This window comes from Plecotus auritus (assembly GCF_963455305.1).
Source record: "Plecotus auritus genome assembly, chromosome: 7".
In the NCBI taxonomy this organism is placed as follows: Eukaryota; Metazoa; Chordata; class Mammalia; order Chiroptera; family Vespertilionidae; genus Plecotus; species Plecotus auritus.
This window is the reverse complement of record NC_137774.1, coordinates 95305873-95327869: the sequence shown is the minus strand read 5'-3', so window position 1 is coordinate 95327869 and position 21997 is coordinate 95305873. Positions and strand designations below refer to the sequence as shown.

Genomic DNA, 21997 nt, shown 5'->3' with positions numbered 1-21997 from the left:
ACACAGGTTCCTGTAGAAGATTGTTAGTAATTATCATCGAGGAATGGTTTTAGAGAAAGCAAAACAGGTTAATTAGCGGGGTGGCTAGAAGAATAGTGGTGTGGGTTCATTCAGGACCAGACTGAATGCTTTACATGGCTCTCTGTAATTTGAGAAGGTGAAAAGAAAACCACCATGGACTTTTAAGAATCCAGTTGGTTAAATTCTTATATTCAGTAGTGATTTTCACTTCTTGGTAGACTCATATTGGGCCCAAGTTAGAATAGACCAACTATGGCAGTGCAAAGCCTGGTCACCTGATACGCAGTTTTCATGTTGTCATTGAAGCCTCTGATTTTGATAAATATGTTTTAAAATGCAGACATCAAATTTATGTCTGTCCATTTAACATTGGTGATGTGGTTGGCATCATTTCATTGCCTTTTTGTGAACTTGTAAGTTATCCTTAATAATAGCATCATAATATTTCTGTCTTGATGATAGGCAATAATTCTGGATTTGTTTCTGTCTGCTTTTTTTAGTTTTATGTTCCATAGTCTCTATTACAGGTTATTTTCAATTTTAATTTGTACTTGTAAGCAATGCCATCATCAACTTTAAGTTATTTACTGTTGTAATGTTTGTTTTTATTACAAAAGTAATACATACTTTTAAATAGCATTCAGAAAATGTTTTTAAATAGCACTTGGAAAATATGAAAAAGGTATAAAGAGGAAATATTACTAATACCCCTAACTACAGGGTGTTCCCCCAAAAAATATATACACACTTTAACAGCTGATAGCTCAATTTTGAAAATGAAATGTATTTTAGTAAACACTGCCTTTATAATTATTCAAAGTGTATGTATACATTTTTGAGGACACCCTATATATAACCACTTCTTATTTTTATATATTTGCTTCTACTTTTTAAAAATACCTTATTTGTTGATTTTAGAGATAGAGAGAGAAACAGAGAGAGAAACATCAATTTGTTGCTCCACTTATTTATGCATACATGCCCAGACCAGCGATCAAACCCGATGCCTCTAATTTTGATAAACATGTTTTAAAATGCAGACATCAAATTTATGGGGACAGCGCTCTAACCAACTGAGTTACCCAGCAAGGCTTGCTTCTACTTCTTATTCACATTTTAACATTATTGAAATACTATTACACTGTGCTCTGTTTTTAAAATTAACATTAGATTATAAGCATTTCTTCTTAGGTGGTACAAATTTTTGAAATATATTCATACTAGAGGCCTGGTGCATGAAATTCATGCACGGGGTGAGGGGTGTCCCTCAGCCCAGCCTGCACCCTCTCCAATCTGGAACCCCTCGGGGGATCTCTGACTGAGGGACTGAGGCTGGATGAGGCGGGGCTGAGGGGACTGGGTGCCACTATCTTGTGGCTGTGGGCGCCGCCATCTTTGTGAGGGTGTGGCAGTCAATTAACGTATTCCCTCTTTATTGGCTGTGGGCATCGCCATCTTTGTGAGGGCATGATGATCAATTAGCATATTCCCTCTTTATTAGATAGTATGCTATTTTAATTGGCTAAAAAATGTTTTGTCATCTGAATTTGTGAAATCATTTCTGTATTATTGACGGGGTTTATTGCTAATTTTCACTATTAAAAGCCATTCACTGAAAACCTTTGTGGATAATTTTTTTCCTGTAGTTTAGATAATTTCTTTTGGATAATAGTTGAAGAAATTGACTTAGTGGATCAAACAGTAGAAATGTTTTCTTCTTTTATTGACCTCCACCGAAAATAAATGTCTTCGGATAATGAGTGCTAACTCATTCTTTTTTCTTTTTTTCCTCAGCTCACTACCCTGGGAAATCTTACACCTTCAAGCACCGTGTTTTTCTGCTGTGATATGCAGGAAAGGTTCTGACCAGCCATCAAGTATTTTGGGGATATTATTAGTGTGGGACAAAGATTGGTACGTTTGCTTATTTTTTCCAATTTACTAAAGCATGATATACATTCATATATATATATATATATATATATATGCGTATGACTAATTATCTTTGTGGGGGTTTTTTGTTTGTTTGTGTGGTTTCTTTTCAGTTGCAAGGGGCCCGGATTTTAGGAATTCCAGTTATTGTAACAGAGCAGTACCCTAAAGGTCTTGGAAGCACTGTTCAAGAAATCGATTTAACAGGTGTAAAACTGGTACTTCCAAAGACCAAGTTTTCAATGGTGTTACCAGAAGTAGAAGCGGCATTAGCAGAGATTCCTGGAGTCAGGAGTGTTGTGTTATTTGGAGTAGAAGTAAGTACCTTTTGTTATGTTTTGGATCTCATTTGTAGAAAACTTGATTCCAGAATGCATTTTTTTATATAGAATACCATGTAGGTGGTAATCCTGATGAAAAATAGCCACCGTTTATTAAGTGTTGACTATTGGCATGGCACTAATCTAAACACTTTATATGTTAATTCATTAAACTCTCATAGCAACCCTCTAAGCTAAGTACTCCCCATATTATAGATGAGGAAACTAAAACACAGATGCTGTATAACATTAAGGGATGGAGCTGGATTGCAGTCTAGGTTGATAAATTCTTGGGCTTTTACTTTTAACCATTACTTCTGGAACACATTTTCACTAAAGGCATTATTTTTATGTTGTAGGGTTTCACCTTGGGTCATAATTTTGCTCTAGAAAAACCTTAGAAGTCATGTAGTTCATTGTCATTCACATTTCAAACATGTACATACTTTTTTATATATATATTTTTATTGATTTCAGAGAGGAAGGAAGAGGGAGAGAGAGATAGAAACATCCATGATGAGAGAGAATCATGGATCGGTTGTCTCCTGCAAGTCCCCCACTGGGGATCGAGCCCACAACCTGGGCATGTGCCCTTGACTGGAATCGAACCTGGGACCCTTCAGTTCGTAGGTCGACGTCTATCTGCTGAGCCAAACCGGCTAGGGCAGTGGTCTGCAAACTGCGGCTCGCAAGCTACATGCAGCTCGCGAGCCGCTGTTTGCCACTCTGTTGACTAATGAGTTTGCCAACCACTGGGATAGGGGCTTAATCACAAGGAACAACAACAGCCTGTAATTATTGGAATCGAAAGTCTAGGTCAGTGGTCAGCAAACTCATTAGTCAACAGAACAGCAAACCGTGGCTCACGAGCCGCATGTGGCTCACGAGCTGCAGTTTGCCAACCACTGGCATGTACATACATTTTTAAAGGAAAAAAATACTCATGGATTCCTAGTGCTGATTAAAATGATTTTTTGTTTGATTTGTTTTTCTTGGACATGTACTAATAGAATATAAGTGTTTACTCATAGCTTTTAAACAACTATTGAACTAAATTTAAAGTTACTTTAAAAACAATGAAATCCAGAAAATATTAATTTAATGTACTTACGATGTTTTGAGAGTAGGTTTTATAGTGGTAGGTTTTAACAGTAGAAAGATGTAGTCTCAGGTTTCGATGTACGTTTAAAAAATCTTAAGAAATATAGAGGAAGCCTTTTTGTATAAATGTCACACCAAATACTGTTGCTGACTTTTGCACTTTTTTTTTGCTCGTTCATCATTATTAGACCTCGTGCCTAATGAAGATGATCTTTGAGCAGTCCTCCAGTGCTAATTGCAGTGAGCTGAGCTGTCAGTTGATAATTCTCCAAAACTCTCTTGTCGTATAAAGATAAGGTTGGCATCATGGCATTATTGGAATCTGCTTTCATTCGTTGTATAATCCAGTATTGTTGGAGCATGTTTTCACTTTATGTTTTCCGCTAATGATTTGTTACAAGTTAGTACTTGGAAAGATGGAACCTGTATAATACATTTGCTGGCACACTGGGTATTTTTTGCCTGTGTCACGAGTTATTTTTAACCTGGCCTACCTTTACTCCAGGGCGCTTTGTAACAACTCAATTTTCCTATTACTTTCTCAGTCTGCAGTACTGCAGACTCATTCTTTGTATTGGGCACTTAGTGTGAATTCAGAAATAAACCCAATTGTGAGTGGCATCAAAACTGGGTGGTAGCAGTCAGCTGTTGGAAGGTCATCCAGGTGACAGAGAGGAAAACCTTTTAACAAAGCCTCACAGAGCTCTAAGAATATGGTCAAGGATCCCAGTATGAGGACCGCTGAAGTAATCCAGTCCCTGACGTTACAAAGAGGAAACTAAGCAGAGATGCTCTTTATGCTCAAGGTTACCTAGCAGGTTAGAGGCGAAACTAGGTTAGGACAAGGTCATTAGACTGCCCTGCTCTTCCTGCCTAATCATGTGGTTGCACATTTGCAAAATACTTTACATTTACCGCGTTATTACATATGATTTCTTACTTTCCTCCTAGACTCACATGTGCATCCAACAAACAGCCCTGGAGCTCGTCGGCCGAGGTATTGAGGTTCATATTGTTGCTGACGCCACTTCATCAAGAAGCATGATGGACAGGATGTTTGCTCTCGAGGTAATTGTCCTGCCGTAAAATAAGTCATTTGCCACGTTTTCCAAATAAGTTTGAAGAGCATTGAATATTTGGCAGCCATGCAGGATTTACCTCTTCAATTTGAGCGTGGTCAGACAGGACCAGACTCATTGGTTTCCAGAGACCTTTGAGATCTTACCCCCACAGCCCGTTTTATAGCCGCTGTCTCCTTAGATCTAGATGACTGGTGATGCCAAGAGCTCCTTGATGTCTTTTGTCATAACTTTGCTAGAGATTTATGCATGAACTCAGAGAAATTCCAGTAAGCTGAACCTGAACCATTTAGAGATTTGCAAATTAAAAACAGCTCACCTAGATTTAACTCAACCAAGATCTAGCCAAACCGAGGGCATAATGGGCCTAATGTGAGGTTTCCTCATGTGAGGTTTCCTCAGACTTGAATCTCTGGGACTAGGAGGTATGTCACGGACTGTGCATACCACTCACATGCAGTGTATCGTGGTTCTCTGACTAGAGTGTCAAGATGTGTATCATAGTCCTTTGAAATATTCACTCCATATGGTGAAGATTCATTCTGTGTGTGTGTGTGTGTGTGTGTGTGTGTCTGTTTAATTCTAATCCTATAATGATTTTAGAGTAATGTACGTGTAGATTGAGTTGCTGAGTTCTTTAACTGATGGCCTATGAACCACTTTCTCTGTAGGATGGCTGTCATCTTTTTAGCCTGGAACGTTCCCTGGGATGAGGAGGTGGGGAAAATGAGGAAGAATCCGAGGTGGAAAGGAGAAGAGTCAGTGGGGAGGGCTGGTGGGGAGCAGGTGGGGAGCAGCATTGGTTTAAGGCCCTGGTTGGCCATCCCTTCTCTGTTTTATTCCTGCCGCAGTGAGTCCTGTTTTGGGATTATGGGTGGAAACAGTTTTATTAGTTTTGTTTAAATATTTTTAAGTCCATTTGGACTGTTGGGTTCTCTGGGTGGTAGCAGTTGCTTAGGTACTAAGTGTTGCTTTTTCCCATCTCAGCAAAGATCTTTAAGCTGTTTTTACAACCAGGAGTTAATCAACTTCCACATTTCAGATTTTAATAATGAGTTTATCACTTCCACTGCCAGATCCTCACTGTCCCAGCAAGCAGCTCTGCTCCTCTGTGGATAATTTATCTTTCTGGTAGTGCTGAGGTCTAGAACTTGAAGTGTTTCCAAGGAAGTGAAAACTAAAAGCATACAAGGAACACAAATCTTCCTTGTTTATAAAGATAGTACAAGGACGTTTGTTCTACAGTCATGTAAGTTTTTTAGACATGTCTTTATTATGGCATTTATTACAGAAGATTGTTATTGTTGGCAATTCTGTCTTCTCACAAGGCTCAAAATAAAAGCATAGCTTTTTATCATCGGAACCTCGTTCCTGGTGAGGTAGCCTGTGATCTCAGTGACTAGGGGTCCACACCGTGGAGGGTTAATATGGATATGAATGCAGGTTCTGGCATTTTTGAAATTTGTGTCTTTAGACAAGTTATCTAATATCTATGCCTCAGATTGCTCACTAGTGAAATGGAAATAATATTCACTACATGGGAGGATTTGGGGAGGGTTAAATAAGATAATGTCTTGGTAGCACTTAATACCGTGTCTGACACTGTAATCACAAATGATAGCTGCTGCTTTTATTTTTATTGTTATTATTTGTTGTCTTCATGAGGTTAGTCTTATCAGAAATGTATAAGCTTGCAAGACCCAGAAGAGACTAGTTGTGAAAAGTTCTTAGGAGGGGAGAAAAGAATATAGTCCAGGGGGGATTCGGAAGAGCATGAAGCAACCAGCATTGAGTTAAAGTGTTGAGGTTGAAAGGGAAAACAGAATCAGGTCAGACGGTGGTAGGGGAGCCATGCCACATTTCCGTTTTCTGCTGAGTCTGAGTTGGCTGTGGAACTGTTTTAGTTTGTCCCTAAATTATTGAGAGAAATGTTACATTTTCTCCTTTATGTTATGACTCTGCAAGTTAAATAGCAATCTGCCAGCTCCCCTTCTTCTTGGTTCCTTTACAATTACTGAAGATAATTCCTGAGACCACCCATATTGCCTGTCAAGGTCATGATACTAATAAAGTTTATAGTTACCATTACTGGAATTTCTGTGCCAGGATCTGTGCTGTGAGCTTCACTCAGCAAACCTCTTTGAGCGCCTACCATCTAGCAGGCATTGTTGCTTTCAACTAATAATTGTAGAGTAAGTGCAGAATAAAATAGAATAAAACACTCTCTTGAAGTTGATGTCCTTGTACTTCTGGGGAGTTGTTAGTGTTGCTCGGAAATTTAATGGATTTGCTTCCCACACCCCCCACAGCCCCACACCCCTGTCCTCTCTTAAAGTCATCATGGTTTTGTGCTCTTGCATTTTTCGGTTTGTGGGTCAGACTAATCATTCCTTTCCCTTGGTCTGGTTGGACTGATATTGCAAGTGTAAGGGAAGCACGTCGGAAACCTATTATCATGTACCCATGTGTAGTCAAAACAGCTGGAGTTTTAATTGCCCTCTTAAAGCCAGGAAAGAAAGTGGATTTGGGACCAGCACTGTAAGTGTCCTGTAGCTCAGGGTGGTGAGCAGGAGCCTGCCAGGGTCTGGAAAAGTTGCTGTGGTTTCCTCCCTGCTTTCAGGTTGGGGTTGGGCAGGTACCATGTAAAGGTCTACCAGTCACACCTTCCCCTGCACAGGTTCTTGGCTTGATTATTTTTGAATCCAATCCATATTGGCCATATGTCAGTCTTGAAGCCAAGTGATATCATATAGGTTTTAGTGTGTTTCTGTGCCTGGAGCCTCCCGGCGTACCCCACCACTGTGATCGACTCTCAGCATCTCTGAAGGCTGTTGAGGGGACCACGCTCGGGTCAGCAGAGCACTAGGGAAAGCTGGCTTCTTCCTGGGTCACCAGATTTCTTCCTTGGACCTGGGAACAGCTTTCTGTCCTTCCCACCTCACTAAGGAACTAGAAAGATGAGTGACAGCTCACTTTTGTTGGCATTTTGGATTTTCTAAAGCACCTTCACTGACGTTGAATGTGTGTGATTCAGATTCAGGCTGAATGTTGAAGGTCCACTGATGCAACAGTGAGCAGCAAGACAGGCAGGACAGCCGGGGGTGAGGGCACCAGCGGGGTTTGAATGGCTGGACATGCAGCTGGGCTGCAGCCAGTCCTACATTTACTCCCTGCCCTTCTGTCTGAAGCAGGCACACAGTCCTTTGAGATTTTACAGGTTTTGAGATGTTAGTGGACTGAAAAGCGAGGAGGAGGAAAGTAATTTCCAGAAGTGTTGAAAAAACTCAGAGGTAACTCACCTTCTGGTGTTTATCCCAACGTGACGGCACCAGCAGCCTTGCTTTGTGCTTCCTCTTTCCTCCATTCTTCCCTGCTGTCTTTTCGTGTCCTGAGAGTTCTGGTCCTCTGCTCTGCACGCCTCTGTCCTGGCTCTCGAGGCCCAAGCCTGTTTTCCCATAAGCAGGCTGTGGCTATACTTCCTCCCACATCTTTGGGGGTAAAAAGCAGGAGTGTGCCGGTGGGAAGGTAGGGCCTGCGCATCCATAGCCATGAAGGAGGGTTTACTTTCGCTCCACAGGCTGTCAGGCTATTCAAGCGACTCCTTCCTTCCCTCCCTCCCTCCCTCCCTCCCTCCCTTCCTTCCTCCCTTCCTCCCTTCCTTCCTTCCTTCCTTCCTTCCTCCCTCCCTCCCTCCCTCCCTTCCTTCCTCCCTTCCTCCCTTTCTCCCGCCCTCCCTCCCTCCTTCCCTTCCTCCCTCCCTCCCTCCCTCCCTCCCTTTCTCCCGCCCTCCCTTCCTTCTTTCCTTCCTTCCTTCCTTCCTTCCTTCCTTCCTTCCTTCCTTCCTTCCTTCCTTCCTTCCTCCCTTCCTTCCATTTATTTATTACTAGAGGCCTGATGCACCAAATTTGTGCAAGGGGCTTGGTCCCCCACCGCCTCTGCCTTGGCCCCCGCCCACCATGGCAGCCTCCTCTGTCTCAGTCCCCACCACCTCAGCTTCGTTGGGAAGGTCATCTGGTCTAATTAGCATATTACACTTTTATTATTATTTTTAATCTTTATTGTTGAAAATATTACATATGTCCTCTTTACCCCCCATTGACCTCTCCCAGCCTGCCCCCGCCCCCCAGCCCAGGCCTTCACCACCCTACTGTCTGTGTTCCTGGATTGTGAATATATGCATATTCATATATTCATAACAAGTTAGTTGGTTGATCTCTTCCCACCCCCCACCCTCTCCTGCCTTCCCTCTGAGGTTTGACAGTCTGTTTGGTGCTTCTATGTCTTCAGACCTATTTTAGTTCTTCAGTTTATGTTCATTAGATTCCCAGGAGTCGCTCATATGTGGAATCTAATGAGCAACCCCTCCTTTCCAATGAGAGACTGACCTGGGCCTTTTCCTCTGACTTGCCTAGAAATTTTTCTCACCACTTCATCTTCCATGGTTCTTATATCTGATGTTTCTGGGATAACAGTTGGTCCATTGTTTTGCTATTTGTTTGGTTTTTTGTTTGTTTGTTTGTTTGCCTAGGGTTTCGGATAACGAATACATCCAAAAATGAATCTCTACTCCAGAATTCTCTTCTCACCTCCCTTCTCCCTTCCCCTTCTCCCCTGTTATTCCCTCCACTTTCCCCTGTTTGCCTTCCTCCCTCCCTCTTTTCTCTTCCCCCCTCTTCCACTCTCTCCCTCCTCCCCTCCTTACATTTCTGTCCTTAGTTCTTTGCCATAATTCCACTGGCGCAATTTGGCAAGGACTCTTTGACCTGTCAGTGAAATTATACAATCTTAACTTTTATGCCGTAGTTAATGTGTTTCCAACATGTTAACGATGGTGGCAGTGGTGGAGGATCCATTGTCATCCAGGGGCACATTCTTTTTTTCTTTTTATTTTTAATATATTTTTGTTGATTTCAGAGAGAAAGGGAGAGGGAGGGAGAGATTGAAACATCAGTGATGAGAGAGAATCATTGATCGGCTGCCTCCTGCACACTCCCCACTGGGGATCAAGCCCACAACCCAGGCATGTGCCTTTGACTGGAATTGAACCCGGGACCCTTCAGTTCCCAGGCCAATGCTCTATCCACTGAGCCAAACCAGCTAGGGCAAGGAGCACATTCTTAAACGAAACCTGAGGCTCTTCCACCACCTGTCATTTCTTACTTAGTGGGAGGACACACATGCTATACGTCACATGTTTGTGGACAGAAAAGGTAAATGAGAATCATTGTTTTACAGCCATTAGCCTTGATTTCCCATCTATCTTTGGCAAAACATTGGCTATTTTCTTTTACTTGTTTCTAGCCCGTAGTACCAAAATCAAGAACAATCACAGCGGGTTTGTGGTGTGGTTGGTTTGAAGTGTGTCCCCGTCACTGAATTGGATAGTATAGCTAAGGACCATGGATTTAATAGCGAATACTAATCATTGTGTCCCAGCATCCTTTTTGCTGTTTTAACCTGGTGTTTATGCTCATGCTTCTGTCTTCATCTGTCTTTATCTTTCTTCTTTTTAAAGCGTCTTGCTCGAACTGGGATCATAGTGACTACCAGCGAGGCTGTTCTGCTACAGTTGGTGGCTGATAAAGACCATCCAAAATTCAAGGAAGTCCAGAATCTGATTAAGGCGAGTGCTCCAGAGTCGGGTCTGCTTTCCAAAGTCTAGGACATTTGAAGGACTGGTGTGCCACTCACCATCAGGTGACAGGGCTGTAACCGGACAAGCTCTTGTCTCTACTAGAATTAAAATGTTAAGTCAAATATTGGCTCTTTTTTTGCGCCTCTTAGTAAAACTTAGTAAAAATGGTCTCTAACATTTGGGTACCAGCATTTAGTTACAAATGTCAAAGCTTCAGGTGCTGCTTATCTTCTTTTTTTCTTCTTAATGAGCTCTTATTTATTTAAAAAATTATAATAGAGGTGCCTGTTTTGTCTATACTGTATACATTGATCATAGCTCAAGAGTGCACACTCGTGAAGTTTTCTTATATTGTGCACTGCAAAGAAAAAGCTGTATTGACAGTAGTTTGACTTTTGTATTATTGTAACACATATGTGAAGACTTTAATGTGGACTCAGTGCTTTTACTTTACAAATTGATTGAAATAGGATTCTTATATGAGATTTAAAAACAGGTCTCTGATTCATGGTACCCCTTCCCCTCATAATGCAGTCAGTTTATTGACTGAGTTGCATTCATCTAACCAGACGGAATTAGGTTGGGTAATTATATATCTTTCATGTTTATGCTAATTTTCTTGTTCTTGTCACCATCACTAATTCCCTGTTAATGTTCTCTTTTTTAATTGAGTCTTTTCCTAGCAAGACTCATGGGGTCATTGTTTTAATTTTGTAAACAGATGGGATGATTTGCAATGTCATATAATTACTGGAGGGCTGTTTTTAAATCTTTGAGGTATTACCTTAGCTGACTGTCTTTACAAAAATGTCGAATATATCTTCTAATATGCATAAGATTTAGCAAAAGTTTTCAAATGTTCATATTTTTGTTTGATATTTTCTCCACCTACCCTCCACTTATATAGATACCAGTAACGATTTGGTAGTATTAATTTTGTAGTCATTGCTATCCTTCAATAAATTTATTTTCGTTAAGTACTTAGTAGAGGGTTTTAAACCTTTTTTAAAGTATTATGTGAACTATGGAACATTGCTGTCTTTTATATTAAAGTAATTAAAGAAAATGTATTATGTGAATGAAATTATTGTGTCCCCCACAACACAGCTCTCTGAGTACTATTCCAGGCATTCTAATACTTATTTAAAGGTAGAATATATATATAAGGTATAAATGTTGCCATTTATAATTCTGAGAATTTTCAAAGAAGGAAAATCCTTTGCAGGCAGGGGTACAGAGATTTTGCTGAAGGGCCTTCTTCATGATTCAAGAGCAGTCGGAATGTTTGTTTGTTTTGTCAGTGGTAACAGACAACAACTTCACAGTTCTTCTTGTGGGTGTGTTTAAATTTTTTCTTTTCAGCAACCTTGTGTGTCAAAAAGAAGAATCAAAGATTTCTCCACATTTTAAGGTAGTTTTTAATAAATTTAATGTAGTGCTTTTCAAACTTCAATATGAATGCAAATCACTTGGGGATCTTGTTAAAATGCTGACTCTGGCTCAGTAGGTCTGGGTCGAACCGGCTCCCACCAGTGCTGCTCGGAATGGACCACACTGAGTAGCAACGATTTGACTAACAGCACCCGTATCCCTTCACTGCTCCAGGGCCTTCATTTTTCATGAAATGCCACCACCACGAAGCTTTTCAGAGCTGAAACCAAGTCTCTGACCCTGCCTAGCTTCCTGTGGCCACCATGCCAGATTACCACAAACTTAGTGGCTTAAAACAACACACACTTATTATCTTACAGTTCTGCAGGTTCAAAGACTGAAATGGGTCTCACTGGGCTAAAATCCATCTTTCCCAGTGGATTGTAAGTTCCTTAAAAGCAGGACCTGTGCATTGTCTACACTCCTTCTGGAAACATATTGTGAGAACCTATTAGTTCTAAATATTGTGCTATGTGGTTAGGATAAAAAGATGCTCAGGCAACTTATGGTCTGGTACAAAACCTGATATACCATAACCTCCCAGTAAATGTAAATTGAATTAAGATTCAGGAATGTTAATTCAGTGTTAAAGTTCAGAGTAACATAATTGGGAATTCTGCCTTCTCCCTTCTTTTTTTGCAGATTATGCAAAAGCAAGATGTCAAGGCCTTATTATTATAGGAAAACTGAATTGATTTTAATACATTAGACTTTGAATTTGGAAGTGTCTATAATTTTGTAGGATAATAAGATTCTATTAACTGATGTACATAGACAACTTGACAACATAAGCAAAAGGATAGTATAGTGTATGGAACTGCAAGGGGGTTAGGAGCCAGGATCAAGACACTTCATTTATTAAAATGCTAACACATCTGCAGACACTTAATCTAAAATTGAAAGGGATAACATATTCTAACCAGGAAACCAAGTACCCTGTTATATCCATTCAAATATCACATTTCTCTAATAAGGTGGGATAGTTTCCCTCTTTAAAAGTTAATATTTGGGTAATGATGACTTTAGAGCTGGGTAGAACTTCAAAGATCATGATTTCAAAGGTCCATTGCAGCTATAAAATTCTAACATGGTTTTATTTCACAGGTTCGGCTAGTGAGGCCCAGAGATGCCCTGTTTCTAAAATTGCACAGGTGGTTAAAGACAGTTTGAGGAGAACCAGGTTACTTAACACATGGACCTGTACTTTCAGTAGTGGAAAGGGGGCAGGGAGCGGGGGGGGCGGGGGGGGACAATAAAAACAGTCCTCTGTTTTACATTAGCAAAGCTAATGGGATATTCCTGGTGCTCACAGCTTTTCCTGTGCCACAATCTTCAATCTAGTCTTACTTCTTTTCGGATGGTTTTCTAACTAAATCAGGATAATGGCTGATAATACAAAAATTATCATTTTCATTGTCAAATAACTATATATCAATATCCCCGCATCGTTAATGCCTCTTCTACTTCATTGAGCATTATTGTCACTGTTTAACCTTGATTAAAAAGAACTTAATAATCACCAGGCTACCACGAGATATATCAATTACTTAGGTGTGATTGAAATAGATTTTTAAAATAATTGCAATTGGCTTTTAGAATTCTTATTTCCATGTTGCTTTTATCTACTAAGCCTGAACAAGCAGACCTCTTACCAAGGAAGTTTATTTTTAGAAGAGAGACAAATCCAAAATGGTGGTCCAATAAAATAGCTTATGAGTTGCTGTTGGAGAGATTATAATCCTGATTTGTGTGCTTTTGGAAACAGAATTCTGAAATGGCCGTCAAGCTTCCCACTGTGGTGTACGCACACCTTCTCCCAGTTAACGCTAACCTCAGTGCAGCTGTAGGGGGTTTGCTCAGGGAATTAAGGTCTCAAATCACCTTTAGATAAGGAGAGAGCCTTTGTGGTCTTGAGCCAATCAGGTGAGCTCTTAAAAAGGACTGGGCTCCTCCGGGCAAATGGGACTCAGGATGTGGGAGGGCGTCCAGGGAGGAGGCCTCACCATGGCTGAGGATGGGGTGGCCAGGAAGGAAACAGGGACCCAGTTGCACAATCACAAGGAACTGAATTCAACAACCAACCTGAGTTTGGAAGCAGATTTCCCTCAGAGCCCAGGTAAGAACGCAATGCGGCTGACACCTTGATTTCGTGCCTTGGGGGTCCCTGAGCAGAGAAGGCTATGCTGTGCCTGAACCTCTGACCTCCAGAACCGTGAGCGAATGCATTTCTCTTGTTTTAAGCCACAAAGTTTATCTTTGTTATAATAGAGCAATAGAAAACTAATGTGCTTGCTCTTTGGGGTTGTATTTTTTTAACTTGCAGTCATGTTTATATGAAGAAAAGGGGGAAAGAGATAAGTGGGATGCCATCAAGAGGATAAAATAAGTCTATTTTAAATTCCGATTAGCTCCTATTAATTTGTTTCCAGGAAAGTGAGGTAGGCAGGGAAAATATGTCCTGTAGTCCATTGTTAGTAGAGCTTTTTTTATTGTAAGGTTAGCTTTTTGTGTTTTTCTTTGCAGAAAACAGTCAACTTGGAACACACCTGTCATTTCTTAATATAATTGTTAGCTGCACAGTGTATTTTACTTCTCAGCTCTAAAAGTCACTTGGCTTGGGATTTGTTCATTGTTCTTGCAGCTGCTTCCTTGTTAAATTGTCCATCCAGACAGTAAATGCAAGAAATGAAAGGTGATGTGTCTTAGAACCTATAGTTAATACTCAAGTACTCATTGTTAACATATATTTAATACACGCTGCTTTGAACTGGGCTTCTGGAAAATGCATATTGTGCTTTCAAAATAGACTGTTTGGCAGCCCCAGCTAAAAATGTGATGATTTATGAATTGTTGGAAATGTGGATTTTTCCCCCAAGAAATTAAAACCCTGAAAAGAAAACATGAAACACGAATGAAGAACGTGGGTGTAAATTGTTAGCCACTACCCATATATTGGTGCCTTTTATTTGTATTATTTGTATGCCAATAAGTAAGTGCTTTATTCTTTTGGACAATTGGGCAAAATTTAAATACGCTGTATCCCATGAAGTTAATATTGCATTTCAGCAATTCATTCCTGAAGGTAGACAGCATGTTTATATATAACAGTGTGTGTGTGTGTGTGTGTGTGTGTGTGTGTGTGTGCGCGCGCGCGCGCCACATGCACATGTAAACATAGATTTCTTGTAAAAAAAAAAAATTAATGGTTGGGGCCATTTTAAAAAAAGAAATGGCTGATGTGGCTCAGTTGGTTGAGCATTGTCCCATGCACCAAAAGGTCACCGGTTCAATTCCTGATCAGGGCACCGCCCCAGTGTGTAGGCTCGATCCCCAGTAGGGGTGTGCATGACACAGCCAATCAGTGGTTCTTTCTCATCAATGTTTCTCTCTCCCTCTCCCTTTCCCTTCCTCTCAGTGGCTATGTGATGCATTGTGTAATTGAAAGCATTGAAATAACAGACCTGGCTCCATTCTTAATTACTTTGATAATTGGGGCAAATTTCATTTCTCAAGGTTACCAACTGCATAAATAACACTGAGAAATGGCCTGGGTGCAAGTGTTGCTGGGTGGGCCTTGAAGACAGGGCACACCCAGCAAGACATGTAGGAGTGCAAGAAACTCAAAGGGGGTGCTGCACCTCCCGGCAGACAGGCGCAGTGCCCTGCAGTGAGAGGGCAGCCTGGCAGAGCTCTGGTTCCTGTCCAGCTCTCTGCAGCAGCCCTGAAGCCTTTCTGAGAGATCTCTAGGTTCTTATAGGAAATGGACTTGGATGAGATGACAAAAATTATCTACCCCTTCCTCTTCTGAAAACCATAATCCTCCTATCTAATAAAGAGGGAATATGCTAATTAACCATCACTCCGTCACAAAGATGGCTGCACCCACAGCTGAGGCCAAGTTCCCATATGGAGCCTTAACAAGCAATCAGCAGGGACCGGAGGCTATGCCCTCTCCCGCCCCTGTGGGGCTTTTCAGGGGACGTCAAGGTGCGCTTCCCATCCTGCTTCTGGGCTAGGGGACCACAGGCTGCTCCCCCTGCCCCAGTGCCAGGCCGTGCCCCCCACCTGGTGAGGCTTGACAGGGGACCTCAGGCCGTGCCCCCCACCTGGTGGGGCTTGACAGGGGACCTCAAGGTGCATTTCCCGTCCTGGTGCAGGGCTAGGGGATCTCAGGCTGCTCCCCCCGCCCCAGCGCCAGGCCGGGGGACCTCAGGCCGCACCCCCGCTACCTGGCAGGGCTTGACAGGGGACCTCAGGCCACGCCCCCCACCAGGTGGGGCTTGACAGGGGACTTCAGGCCACGCCCCCCACCCCAGCACCAAGCCAGGGGACCTGAGGCTGCGCCCCCCTGCCTGGCGGGGCTTGACAGGGTACCTAAAGGTGCACCCCCAGTGCTGGGTCGGGGGACCTGAGGCTGCACCCCCCTGCCAATGGAGCTTGACAAGGGACCTGAGGCTGTTCTCCCCTCCTGGTGCTGGGCCAGGGGACCTGAGACTGTGCCCCCGCCCCCTGCCCCCCACCTGGTGGGGCTTGATGGGGGACCTCAGGCCATGCTCCCCGTCCTGGTGCCGGGCCAGGGGACCTGAGGCTACGTTCCCTGCCCAGCGGGGCTTGACAAGGGTGGGACTAGCCAGGTCTGGATCTATCCGAATTGGGGCGGGGGGGGGGGGGGCGGCCAGGTCTGGTCTCACGAGATTTTGAGGCGGATGTGGGTGGGCAGGGACTTGACTCTGGGTCCCGTGGTGTGCCCCAGACTCTGACAGGAGGAAGGTTTTCATATACATTTTACTAATTTTCTTTCATCTCTGACACTTCTATTATAGAGAAAAGGCAAATAGCAATATTAAATTATTTCCTCTAATTAATCCCCTTTTAATGTGCACGAATTTCATGCACTGGGCCACTAGTTTAAAATAAGATTTACAGGTTGCCTATGGCTAAAAATTGAGCCTCAATTTTCACATAACCAAGCAACACAAATAGTGTGACTGATGGCCCTCAAGTGCTAAATGGATTCGATAGCAGAGAAAATGAATCATTGTAATTGTTTGATCAAGGATGCCCTATATAAATTAAAGAGAAATATATCTTAGAAAATGCAAACACAATTATGAATGCATAACGATTACCTCACTTTTTTTTTTATAACCATGAAAAACCCAGTGATTGAATAAGGCATAAGGGTGTTGTGAGCATTTTAAAAATTAATCTCTATGGAATGTCTAGATTATTTAGAGATTTTTAGATTGACTGCATTGTTTGAGATAGGTGAGTTTGTTTTCAAGAACAAATGAAGGAGAGCTCATTGCTTTGTCTTTTGAAATGCATTTTATAGATTTTTATTTTAGATGTTGGAATAAACTCTGTGAAGACAAATTTGCTAAATAGTATATTGTTTAGATTAGCTTGGTTGGTCGAAGCTTCTCAAAATTGGTTTAGCATCTCCTCTTTACCCTTTAAAAAACTTCTCTATTGAATGAACTAATAAAGATATAAATGAAAGATACTTAGGAAGGCAAGGTGTTAAATTATTTTAGTCTATATTAGCTTGCAAAATAGCGAAGCACATTTCTGGAAGAAATCAACTATGTATCATCATTATTGCTAAAATTTGGATTGTACACAAATTCTATGTGGGCTAATTGGAATTCGGAACATTGTAAGTCCAGGTGCAGAGGTTTATTTATAGTAACATCATCCAACGAAAGCTGTCTGTCTCCAACAGACTAGCACCCCGGGTCTTGAAGTATTTTAACACATAAATATAATACAAGCAAACCTTAGCTAGCAAGAGTCCTCTGGGATGAGTATGTGTGGGTTTATTTGTTCATTCTTTCAGTACTGCTTTATTGATTGCTTAGCTGTGAGAGCCGCCCCCCTGGGGATTGTCTACAGAGGAGAGAGTTGTTTCTGAAGGAAGTCGGTGGAGTGAGAGACAAAACAAAGGGCACACGGCTGATTAGTACAGATATGAGGTGCTGGACACAGTTAGGGGATGCGGATGACAAATTCTCCCCGGATGGTTTAGAGCTTTTTAAATCCAGAGCCTTTCATTTTAATTCTTTCTGGGAGGGTTTGTTTGTTTGGTGGTTGGTTGGTTTGGGTTAATACACAAAACATTTCCTGGCTTCTTCTTTAACAGGATAGGAAATTTCTGGCTGCTGCTTTAACAGGATAGGAAATTTCTGGCTGCTGCTTTAACAGGGTAGGACATTTTGTTCCAAGGTTACAGTCTCTTGACAGAGGTTAGCGTCTGCTTGTCTAAAATGCTGCCCAGTGTGCTCTGGTCCTGGCGCCTATGAACAGGCAAAGGGCATATGTACAAAATGGGCGATGATGGCAGCTTGACACAGACTGAGCACTTACTCTGAGCCGGGCACTTGGATGGGTGCTCTACGTCTATGATCTGATTCTCGTTACCTCGTCAGGTGGTTCCTGTTGTCCTCCCACACAGAGGGTGAGTGCCTGGAGCTGGGAGTTGGAATGGCCACACTCTGGAGTAGGGGCTCCCCCACTAATATTCCTAAATGTCAGCTGTGGGCAAGGACATCTCTTTACTACAGGTACCAGGGCAATGTCTACAAATTCTGTTGAGGAGGCTAGTTATTCATTGTATGGACAGTCACTCTTGATGAAAGGCAGCTCTGATGGGGTGTTGCCAGTTGCACCAAGTGACCTGGGGTCAAGGTGCAGTAGGCATTGCATAGCCCAGGGCTCTTGAACGCCATTGCTCTCAGGGCGAGACAGGGAACACAAGTAAATGGCATGGGAAACACAGATAGGCCAGGCACACGGGAAAGTGCATGCACCTTCTACAGGGGCAGGCCTCCTTGGTGCCACCTGGTTGCTACCACAATGGAATGCAGATCCAGTGGTGGCATAGCTTCCAAATCTTCTAAAAAAATAAAAAGCCAGACCTTTCTGATACTGTCTGTAGGCCACAAAACCTGTTTGTCGATGCAGCTCATTCCCTGCACATGATACTCTTCTAGTCCTTCTAATTCCTCCTCATTCAGGTTTATTAGTTTTCTCTCTCCTCAAATTTTGATGCAAATTATAATCACTTGGGGAATTTTTAAAACCACACCCCACACCAATGAAATCTGAATCTCCGTGGACCCAGGAGATTCCGAGGTGCAGCCAAGTCCGAGGACCAGGCTCTGAAGCCTTAATACTCAATGTGCCGCTCATGTCATCACCATCATGCCCGTGGCAAATGCAGATTCTCAAACCCCACCCCAGTACTACCGAGAAGACCCTGCAGTTTAACGGCATTCCCAGGTGAGTCCTACACAGGTTAAAGCATTGCCTAATAATTATCAAGTAACAGGTTGAACCTCCCTTTTCAGCCTTAGGACAGTGGGTCTAAACCACAGTTACACATTAAAATCACCAGAGTGTTTCCAAAATGTCCCTATATCCCAGCCTGTTCTGGAAGAGTCTGATTTAATTGATCTGTGGTGAATCCTGGCATCAGCCTCCTTAAAAACTGTCCCAAAGTGAGTCTAATATGCCACAGGGTTGAAAACAACTAACTGCCTTAGTTCAGTTTCCTTCATTTTGTAGTTCTATGAACTTGTCTTCGCCCAATAAATATCTCTACCATAAAGTTGTCTGATAGAGAAAGGTAGGTACCAGTGATCTCATATGTGGCATCTAATGAGAAAAATAAACTGACAATTAAAAGAGTAAACTGATGAACAAAATAGACCCAGAGACATAGAAGCATGGAATAGGCTGACCAATCTCAGGGGGAAGGCAGGGGTGGGAGGGTGGGGAAAGATTAACCGGGGACCTTATATGCATGTATGCATAGCCCATGGACGCAGACAATTGTGTGGTGAAGGCCTGGGAGGGGCTGGTGCAAGGTGGAGGGGGTCAAAGGGGATGGAGGGGCAGGGGGACATCTGTAATACTTTCAACAATAAAGATAAACTTAAAAAAAAGTTGTCTGATAATTCATATTTTAAAAGGCTCTGGGAGGATTTTGCCTACTACCAAAACTAAGTAAGCAATTATATCTAGGTCTGAATGTTTTGATTACTTGTGCTAATTAACTCCTCAACTGCCACTTTTGAAGATGGGTTTAAGAGTTAGTCTGCCCCCTTTGTAAACAGGCAGTCCTTCACTCTCTGGTTTTCAGTCTGTCTACACAGCAAAGTCATCTGGGGACCTTTCCAAGGAACTGGGATGCCTGGATGCAACTACATTCACTGTGTTTTCACAGAACTCAGATGCTTCGGCTGAGGCGAAGGGCAGAATCCATGCTCCAGTCCCCCAAACACAGGCCAGTAAGAAACCACAGGAGTGGCTCCGTCAACCAGGTATCTTGCCTGAGGGGACTTAGAGATCACCTGGGATCAGTCAGATTGCTCCGTTTTCTCCAGCTGGAGAAAGGAGATAACATCTCTTCTGTTACTTATGAGAGAACTTCATGTAGTGTTTATAAAACGTCTAGCACAGTGTCACCTGTCAATACTTCTCAAAGCCTAATCCGACAGGGCAGGGCTTCTTCTGACAGAAGACATTCATCTTAAATGGGGTATATCAGAACTTTGGCTCCCCTTTCTTTGACTTCTACCCAAATTAAAGCAGTTTTTTTAATGAACTAGTTGCATTGCTTTTAATCATAAAGATATAAAATAACTACCTTTCCCTATGCATATGGCATGGCTTACCATAAAGAACCAGAAGTATCTCCAATAAGCCAAATGTTCCCCATTAATGTGAAAATGAAGGTCTCCCCCAACCCCCAGACAATATGAGCAATTCAACTGAGCAATTCAGTTTATTGTTTTGTGGAGTATGCCGGAAAGCTAAATCGTGTATGAGCAAGCAATGCAATGTACTTTAAGATTCATACTAAGATGCTTTGGTCATAGTGGCCAACAGGTTATTCAAATTTAACGGGTTAATTTATCTGTCACATGCTACAGTGGCTTCCAATCTTCCCGTCATAGCAGAAGTTAAAAGCTAAGCCAAAACCGGTTTGGCTCAGTGGATAGAGCATCAGCCTGCAGACTGAAAGGTCCCAGGTTCGATTCCGGTCAAGGGCACGTAACTTGGTTGCGGGCACATCCCCAGTAGGAGGTGTGCAAGAGGCAGCTGATCGATGTTTCTCTCTCATCGATGTTTCTAACTCTCTATCCCTCTTCTTTCCTCCCTGTAAAAAATCAATAAAATATATTTAAAAATAAATAAATAAATAAAATAAAATAAAATAAATAAATAAAAGCTAACATTTAGAGGGCACTTTTGGATATAAATAGAGATAAAGCTTGTCTAAGAAATAACATGTTCAAATGCTCTGGCCCAGGGGGCTGGAAAGATCCGTAGGAGCTTAGGTGGATGCTCCGCACAGAACACCTGCGCTCGAGGCTCTTTGGCGCCCCCTTGGGGCACACTATGGGAATAAGGCTCAACCTGGCTTAATAGCGGCTCAGCTCTTAGATTTTCTTAGTTATCTTCCACATACGTCTTCGTTTACAGAAAGGTAAAGAAAGTCCCTGCCTTTGTAGAGCTTACACTCTGGTGGTATCTCAGATTTCATTTCTAAACATGGATCCGATCATCTAGAAACCGTTTGAAGAAAATGAAAGTACTAGGTCTCTTACGGAGGTATTTCCAGCAGTCCTTTAGGAGTCCGTTTTAATGACAGGTGCTCGGGTGTTTTTCCCTGGTTTTCCCTTCTTGCTTGTGGAAAGACATATATCTTTTGTGTTCATTGTAATAAATCTAGATACATTGAGAGATTGTGAATGCTTAACTAGAAATTAGAGAATTCTCCAGTAAATTCAACCTGAGAAGTTACCTCACCCAATTGCCTTTTCAGAGGAGATAGTGAGATGCAAACTTACCCTCCCAGCTGCCATCTGTTCAGTGGGCTTCAGTGTCTCTCTAACCGGGCCCCATCAAGGCCTTAAAGTTCCCCAGGCTTTGAGGGGATATTGTTTATTTGGTAACCGAGAAGCTTAAAGGCCCAGTAGCCTCAAATATAGAAAAACTGAGTCAAGCTTTGAAAAATGCAGACTCGTTACTTATCGTTTATAAAAATGTAAATTTATAAGTAAAAGTTACTTTTTTAATTAGCATGCCTACTATTTTTATCTAACAAGAAGCATATACTAGTACTACTTGATATAAATTCCTAAGTGGATCTTAAACTACTCATTTGTGTTCTTTATGAAGGCATAAATTTGACCATTGGTATTTTTATCAAATTATCTCATGTGGTTCCGATGGCAGTGGTTGCATATCAGAAAACACTGAGAATCAGTGCCCTAGGGCTTGAAGGATGGCCCAGAAAGGTTTAGGATGCTAACTTGTCTGCAAGGAAACATTTCCCTTTAGCTTCGCTCTCAGATAGAGATCCCATTTCTGTAAAGGCTCTCTAAGTTCCCTGCACAATTATATGCTGAGCATTTCTTGAAGGGCTCCTTGCGCTAATAGATTCGGGCTGACTGGAAATGGCTAAGTCA

At 42.1% G+C, this 21997-nt stretch overlaps 1 protein-coding gene across 1 annotated transcript in view; it reads left to right on the top strand.

Annotated features, from left to right (window-relative positions):
- The window catches only part of LOC308252719 (isochorismatase domain-containing protein 1-like), a gene marked incomplete at its 5' end in the record, with an annotated part of 42085 nt that extends 30637 nt beyond the window's left edge, over positions 1-11448 (top strand). The window contains 5 exon segments of the mRNA XM_080677462.1: positions 1816-1884; positions 1888-1935; positions 2067-2270; positions 4326-4442; positions 9969-11448. Of these exon segments, the coding sequence (XP_080533588.1) occupies positions 1816-1884; positions 1888-1935; positions 2067-2270; positions 4326-4442; positions 9969-10115 (585 nt within the window). The 3' untranslated portion in view covers positions 10116-11448.
- Positions 11449-21997: the final 10549 nt, after the last annotated feature.